At 38.4% G+C, this 8,713-nt stretch overlaps 1 protein-coding gene across 3 annotated transcripts in view; it reads left to right on the top strand.

Moving 5' to 3' along the window:
• LOC103512966 (major royal jelly protein 1-like) overlaps positions 1-2,115 on the top strand; it is a 17,839-nt gene extending 15,724 nt beyond the window's left edge. For all 3 annotated transcript variants that reach the window (XM_026826291.1, XM_008477772.2, XM_008477773.2), the window contains one exon: positions 1,087-2,115. In XM_026826291.1, coding sequence (XP_026682092.1) covers positions 1,087-2,069 — 983 coding nt within the window. In that variant the 3' untranslated portion in view covers positions 2,070-2,115. The remainder of the gene's footprint in view (positions 1-1,086) is intronic.
• Positions 2,116-8,713: the final 6,598 nt, after the last annotated feature.

The raw sequence follows: 8,713 nt of genomic DNA, 5'->3' as shown, positions 1-8,713 counted from the left end.
GAGAGAGAAGGAAGACAGGATAGGAGAAAGCCAGCCGTTCCGAGAACGAACATTATCCCATCAGGATAAAATCCGCCCCGGGCGGGAATCGAACCCGCGGCCTAGCGCTTACAAGTCAGACGCACTACCAACTAAGCTAACTAGGCTGGCTTTTAAGAGGTTTCACTTGAGGAGACTGTAAGAAATTCATCCATTCTTCTCGGAAATCAGCTAAGCAGGCTAGCATTCTGTACTTTTGAAAGTTTACAAAATAAATTAAGGTTGTTGAAAACAACAGAAAATAAATTGAGCCGCCATAAGTCGTAGACAATAATAAAAAGTTGGATTCAGGTTTGTTGCTTTTAACACCTCATGTTAACACGAACCCAAGAATCAGAATTGAGATATCATCTACATATCCTTTTGCCTCTATCTCTACAATACGAGAATAATGGAAAACAATAAATAATCTCTCTCTCTCTCTCTCTCTCTCTCTCTCTCTCTCTCTCTCTCTCTCTCTGAGTATAATAAAGTGTAACCGTTTGAAAGTTCAAAGTCAGCAAAACCACTTAAAGATACAAAGTTACAAAGATAGAAACGTATAGGTGTGTGTATGTAGAATCTCTATTCAGTATTTTCAGTTCCACTTTGCCAGTGCTGAGGAAAAAGGTGTCTTGTTGGATTTCCTGTGGATGTTCCCAATCTGTTTCACCTTTAACTTTATAAATTCAGTCAAAAGTTTGCAAGCTTGTAGCCCGCATTACGAAAGCCCTGTGGATGTTCCCAATCTGTTTCACCTTTAACTTTATAAATTCAGTCAAAAGTTTGCAAGCTTGTAGCCCGCATTACGAAAGCATATATAAGCTATACTAAGATACAAAGATTAGGTAGGTGAAAATGACTTATGAAATTGGTGGATGTGCAAAATTTCCTTCAGTATTATAAAATCACTCCACAAACAAGTTGTATTGTAGCGAAATTGGTTGATGTGCCCGAATTTCCTACAGAATAATCACATGCAAGTACGTATTAGTGGATGTGCCAAATTTCCTTCAGTATAAAATCACTTTTCAAGTTTAACTAATATTGACATTCTTGGTTCCTCAGGTGGCAGATATCATCCCTCGAATATCATTCACACCCGAGCACAGATGTGTGGTGACAAGGCATTCGTGCTATCTCCCCGTTACAAATGTGGTGTTCCCTATACAGTGGGTGAAGTCTGTCTGACCACTAGTAACAAATGTCATGCAGTGACCCGGGCATACCCTTGTTGGGAGATGCATAATGAGTGTTCCTGTGATGCCATCCAGAATGCTGTCGATCTTTATTTGGACTGCAAGGGTATCCTGTGGGTGCTAGACACCGGTATTGTGAACACTATAGGGAACCCCATCAAGAAATGTAGCCCCAAAGTGGTAGGGTTCCATTGTGAGACAGGTCGCGTGATGAGCTACGTTCAGTTATGTAGTTTGGTGTGTCAGACCAGTAGACTACAATACATTACAGCCGACTACAACGCAGATGGAGGAGCATTCCTCTACATCAGTGATGCTGCCACGAGAGCCCTGCTTGTGTGGGATGTCAAGAATGAGAGGGGCTACAGAGTTGTGCTCCCCAAGGTGTTGATGGCTGGGGGAGCAAAGCGTGATGTGCTATACTTGGCGTTGATACGGTCTAGGTGTGGTAGCAACCTGTTGTACTTTACTTATCTGAGTTCGCAGAGGATGTACTACGTGAAGACAGATCATCTACAGAGGCATAGTTCCACCGGATGTATCATAGACGCTGGGAAGAAGCCAGGCAAGATGGTTGTGTTAGGAACGGACAACGGATCCGTCATGTTCTTCCGTCTCCATGGAGAGAATGACATCTACATGTGGAACACAGAGCTATCGTTTAAGCCTTACTATTTCATTCTGGCGCAGAGAGGTGAGGACTGCCGTGTAGCGACGCATGTGTTTCCTGGATACAACAAGTTCATGTGGGTCATGGAGAGCAACTTCCAGGATTTCCTGCAGGGAAACGTCGGCTGTTTGGGAGCGAGTACAAGCATTCATCCTTTGATGAAACCTACGACAGACTTTTGAGATGGTATTCCCTCATGAGCAAACACCAGATTGAAATGTCTTTGACTCCAAGGTCTCTTACGCATTATCTTGGAAACCATATCACTCAAACTATCAAGATGGTAGAAGATTCAGTTCAACTTCAGAGGAAGTTTAACCTTATCGTGAAGAACGAACGGGAGAATCATCTTGAGAATTATAATAATGGCAGAATCATTATAGAAATTACCTTCAATCAACAAGTATGTTGATGGCTCTTGGGATCTCTATGTAGAAATAACGTATGAAAATCACCAAACCAGCATCTACCAGTTAACCTTAGAAATACAATTCGGTCAAATTCTTACAGAAATTTTATGTTTTGGTATGATTAGGGTAATTCACAATCAACAATCATGTTTCAGTATAAGTACTGGGTAGGGTAATCGGTATGATTAGGGTAATCCACAATCATTTTTCAGTATGGGTACTGGGTAGGGTAATCGGTATGATTAGGGTAATCCACAATCATGTTTCAGTATGGGTACTGGGTAGGGTAATCGGTATGATTAGGGTAATCCACAATCATTTTTCAGTATGGGTACTGGGTAGGGTAATCGGTATGTTTAGGGTAATCCACAACCTTGAGAATTTAATAATGGCAGAATCATTATAGAAATTACCTTCAATCATCAAGTATGTTGATGGCTCTTGGGATCTCTATGTAGAAATAACGTATGAAAATCACCAAACCAGCATCTACCAGTTAACCTTAAAAATACAATTCGGTCAAATTCTTACAGAAATTTTGTGTTTCGGTATGATTAGGGTAATCCACAATCATGTTTCAGTATGGGTACTGGGTAGGGTAATCGGTATGATTAGGGTAATCCACAATCATGTTTCAGTATGGGGAAACGTCGGCTGTTTGGGAGCGAGTACAAGCATTCATCCTTTGATGAAACCTACGACAGACTTTTGAGATGGTATTCCCTCATGAGAAAACATCAACTCTGCATAACGTACGTATTGGGCTCACCAGATTGAAATGTCTTTGACTCCAAGGTCTCTTACGGTTTTGGAATGGCATTCACTATTAGCCACAAATCACAAAATTCCTCGAAAGGGTACCAATTTCTGGTCTAAATCGAGAAGAAGAAATAAGTATGTATGTTTATGGACAGCATTTAATTCCCCCCATTTTATACCGATTCCCCCGATTGCAAAATTTGAAGCCAGAAGGGTATTTATAAACAAACCGCCAGCCTAAAAGATATTATGTACTTGAAAGAAGTAACATCTTTACTGTTCAATAGGTACTTGAAATTTTGTTTCGATAGGTCGATGCTCTTGCCAAACAAAATCAATGCATGCATTTTATGCTCAGTTGCACGCTAGGTTCAATGGGTTAGAAAAGTCCAATAAACCTCGACCACTATACAAAAGACACCGGATTTTCTTACACCCGGATAAAATTCGTCACTAATGAACAGTTGAGATTTCTATGAACCCAGTATCCTCTATCAGTAGAGATAAGAATATGTTATTATGAGGATTATTGAGACATCCTCGTAAGATTGTTTCTCGTACAAGAGTACAGAAATAAAGAAGGAGCATGTGGAAGAGGGCCAAAAGAGGGGAATGGGATTGCACACTTATTGAAACATTTGCAACTATGATTATGATTCCAAATCTGGACAATCCAGTAATTTTCAAATGTTTCTCATTTTTCAAAACTAGGCGTTTTGCTTGTTTCTTGCTTTTTAGTTCCATTTCATACTACATAGGTTTGTTTTTCATTCGACGTGGGTGCGATGCGAACCCGACGCGTGTTTTTCATTCCACTTCCCCTACTTTAGCGTCAACGCTGCGTCTTAAATCCCTGATGCGAGTCTCGAGTAGCTTCAGGTTCCGCCATATTGTACTTATTGAGGGGAATGAAAAATCCACTAGATGTCGTCATGTTTGTTGAATTTCCAAATTTTATCCCCACTCCTGACGCAGAGTGAACGCCGCATCGATGCGGCGTAGGAATGAAAAACAGACCTCTATACAGGACTATTATAGGTATGGGAGAACTGTTAACCCGCTTTAACATGTCAGATCGGAGTTGTTAATCTTCAGAGGGAAAACTGTCCTTTAAATTCCGAGTCTACAGTCTCATCTTAAAGTGTAGGGGCCACATGAGCGGCATGAGTCAGCCTTTACTTCGAGGGCACTGGCGTATGGCCATCCCAGCAGCTCCTGCGGCACGGGGATCCCGAGTATTCAAGGGTTTGACAGCGACAAATTCAGTCCCCCCAAATTTCAAATTTTGGAAGATCTAAACATGAAATCACAAATACCTCTCCCTGAATCTCTAAATCACTCGTTGCCAACCTAAGACGCTAGTTCAACACGTCTTCGGCAGAACCGTTCCAGAATGCCACGAACAAAATAAGAATAGCCATAAGAATCTCCAAAATTAGCCATATTCTCCTTTTCAAAACGGATAGGCACTCTGAGAAGAAATCACTCTGCCCTGCAGGGTTAACACGAACCCATCTGTTGCTATTTTGAAAACTAATAATAAAAACCTCACATGTGGGGTCCTCTCTCCTACCTTCCTAATATATTCGGATTTTATTCTCTCGTTTTGGGTCCCAATAATAATAAATTGATATAGTAACCTTGCCCAACCCGGGCTATTGCTTTTCTTTCTCTATACGTTGAATGCTGGGTGGCAGGTATCAGTGATTTCCAAATTATCTGTTTCGTCATTTGTCACCTTGGTACTAATTCAGAAGCCACGACAATGAAAAATTGCTTTCACAAATCACAAAAATTGCTTAAAGGCAAAAAGGAGCTTTCACAAATGAGCAGTGACCAGTGTTACTATAGGGTTAGGTTAAAAGCAAAAAGGAGCTTTCACAAATGAGCAGTGACCAGTGTTATTATAGGGTTAGGTTAAAAGCAAAAAGGAGCTTTCTTATTCACTGTCGTGGCTTCTGAATAATGACCGGTGTGAACATTTGAATGTTGAATGTGGTCTTCAAATCTTGGGGCTGTTGACTTGAGCTTGAGAGTCGAGATCATCAAAGATGTTCAACTGAGCGTGCGAATTTTTGCCCGCGAAAATTTACATTGAAAGTTTTGTAGAGTGAAAAGAGAATAGGAATGAAGGCAAACATTTTTTAAACATCTAGTAGTTTTAGGTAATATTTCAATCTTAAATTTAGAGGTGACAACTAAAGTTCTGGAGGTGAAAATATGATAACACATTTAAAGAGAAATAAGTAATCAAGATTTTATAAATCTACTTAACGAATTCTACCTAGGTATAAACTGTTTTAAAACATTCAAAAGATCTAAAAAGTTTTAGGTAATATTTCAATCTTAAATTTAGAGGTGACAACTAAAGTTCTGGAGGTGAAAATATGATAACACATTTAAAGAGAAATAATGAAGATTTTAAAAATTTACTTAACGAATTCTACCTCGGTATAAACTGTTTTAAAACATTCAAAAGATCGAAAAGTTTAAAATTTACTCCCAAAAAATCAATTTTAGCCTAATGAAAAACGAAGTATGTATAAAATTTCCATCTCTCTTCCCAAAAAGTCCAAAAACCTAACCAACACCGATTTTAACATCTCATTATTCTCATCTCTTCTGCTAACTGTAATCCAATCAAAGATAATTTTACCAAACCTATTTGCCTATAATTTTGCTCAACATAAATACCATGAAAAACTTACCTCTAAATTTAAAGAATTGATTCCAAAGAAAAATCCCGCTCACATGTTTTGGTTTCACTGACTAATTTGTGGAACTTTAGTAGCTTTTCCTATCACAGAAATTAATAAGGTATCCTCTATCAGTAGAGATAAGAATATGTTATTATGAGGATTATTGAGACATCCTCGTAAGATTGTTTCTCGTACAAGAGTACAGACTACAGAAATAAAGAAGGAGCATGTGGAAGAGGGCCAAAAGAGGGGAATGGAGGAGAAAGAGACATTATAGTCACTTTGGGAGCAAAAGGTGATACGGTTTATTAGATTTTAGGGGATGTGCCAATTTCCCTTTTATTTTGATTTAGTAGATGTGTCGTTCGACTCGGTCACACACTCTTCTTCTTCATTCTGGAAGCCCTGGAAGGAAAGAAAATATTGTCCAAGATCTTTTTATACTTGGGTTTTTATACTTTGTACCTACCTAGGAAAAATCTTTGAAAGTTGATGTTTATTTAGTACATAAATACGTTAGATGATGGCTTACCTTATTTTCTATTTGACTAGGGTTCTCAGTTGTGTCTCTAATGGGTGTCTAATATGGTCAGTTGGGTGTCTAATATGAATCTAATTAATAATAATTCCCCTTCGTTCCACGTTAGATGAATCCAAAATTTGCATTATTATCCTTTCCTTCTGAATGGTAGCACAACGGTATAGTGTTGGTTATAAACATGATCTTGTGCTTGGGACGATGACGATGCCGATGTAACGGTGTAAATTTGGTTAAAAATACATCTCTAAAAAGTAAAGTCGCACACATTCTCTTGAATCTCTTGTTAGGATAATGGAGCTCACCAGTGACGATAGCCACTCTTGAAAGAGAGACATCAAGAAGAATGATAGGTGTCCCAGGCGCCATCCCAAGTCCGTCCCGTACAGGCCCTCTCGCCGCTCTACCGTCCCGTGTCTCATTTTGAACCCACGCCTGATTTGGGGACCGGGTCTGCCGTCCTCGGAACCAAACGCGCGTAGCTTCTAGTGGAGTGTTTTGTGTTTCTTCCAACTCAGTCTTGAGTAAGTTGAGTTACTTTCTTATTTAGTTTGGTGTCTAGTGGCTGTTGGATCGGTTCTCGACTGCTAACCGCGAAGTTTTTTTTTTAATTTTCAAATAAAATTGTTTACAAACAAATAAATAAAGTTAAACTTTTAATTAATTTAACTAGTTAATTTTTAGTGCTCAATTTTTGTCCTTCCATGTACTACATTTTGCGTGTCTGCTAGGTAATTTCAACTTTGGAAAATAACGACACCTATATTTTTCTGTGTTAAAAGATAACCTTAATTTATTGATTGATAGGAAAATAATGAGATTTTAATTTTACGTGTTTTACGTTTGTGTAATAAATAAGTAAGATTCATATTTCACCTAATGACATATTGAAATTTATGTAAATATTTGATTTTTTATTAATTTCTGTGATTTAAAGGAAAAGCTACTAAATTTCCACATATTAGTCAGTGAAACCAAAACATGTGAGCGGGATTTTTCTTTGGAATCAATTCTTTAAATTTAGAGGTAAGTTTTTCATGGTATTTATGTTGAGCAACGGTCTGTAGGTTTGGTAAAATTATCTTTGATTGGATTACAGTTAGCAGAAGAGATGAGAATGATGAGATGTTAAAATCGGTGTTGGTTAGGTTTTTGGACTTTTTGGGAAGAGAGATGGAAATTTTATACATACTTCGTTTTTCATTAGGCTAAAATTGATTTTTTGGGAGTAAATTTTAAACTTTTCGATCTTTTGAATGTTTTAAAACAGTTTATACCGAGGTAGAATTCGTTAAGTAAATTTTTAAAATCTTCATTATTTCTCTTTAAATGTGTTATCATATTTTCACCTCCAGAACTTTAGTTGTCACCTCTAAATTTAAGATTGAAATATTACCTAAAACTACTAGATGTTTAAAAAATGTTTGCCTTCATTCCTATTCTCTTTTCACTCTACAAAACTTTCAATGTAAATTTTCGCGGGCAAAAATTCGCACGCTCAGTTGAACACCTGTAATGATCTCGACTCTCAAGTCAACAGCCCCAAGATTTGAAGACCACATTCTACATTCAAATTAATGTTCACACCGGTAATTATTCAGAAGCCACGACAGTGAATAAGAAAGCTCCTTTTTGCTTTTAACCTAACCCTATAGTAACACTGGTCACTGCTCATTTGTGAAAGCTCCTTTTTGCCTTTAACCTAACCTTGTGATAACACTGGTCAGTGGTCACTGCTCATTTCCGACAGCTAATTTTTGTAGCAAATTTTTCATTGTCGTGGCTTCTGAACTAGTACCAAGGTGACAAATGACGAAACAGATAATTTGGAAATCACTAATACCTGCCACCCAGCATTCAACGTAGAGAAAGAAAAGCAATAGCCCGGGTTGGGCAAGGTTACTATATCAATTTATTATTATTGGGACCCAAAACGAGAGAATAAAATCCGAATATATTAGGAAGGTAGGAGAGAGGACCCCACATGTGAGGTTTTTATTATTAGTTTTCAAAATAGCAACAGATGGGTTCGTGTTAACCCTGCAGGGCAGAGTGATTTCTTCTCAGAGTGCCTATCCGTTTTGAAAAGGAGAATATGGCTAATTTTGGAGATTCTTATGGCTATTCTTATTTTGTTCGTGGCATTCTGGAAGTGAAAAGGAGAATATGGCTAATTTTGGAGATTCTTATGGCTATTCTTATTTTGTTCGTGGCATTCTGGAACGGTTCTGCCGAAGACGTGTTGAACTAGCGTCTTAGGTTGGCAACGAGTGATTTAGAGATTCAGGGAGAGGTATTTGTGATTTCATGTTTAGATCTTCCAAAATTTGAAATTTGGGGGGACTGAATTTGTCGCTGTCAAACCCTTGAATACTCGGGATCCCCGTGCCGCAGGAGCTGCTGGGATGGCCATACGCCAG

Source organism: Diaphorina citri, unplaced genomic scaffold, assembly GCF_000475195.1.
Source record: "Diaphorina citri unplaced genomic scaffold, Diaci psyllid genome assembly version 1.1 scaffold905, whole genome shotgun sequence".
Lineage (NCBI taxonomy): Eukaryota > Metazoa > Arthropoda > Insecta > Hemiptera > Psyllidae > Diaphorina > Diaphorina citri.
The sequence above is the reverse complement of the archived record's forward strand: the minus strand, read 5'-3'. Positions and strand labels throughout refer to the sequence as shown.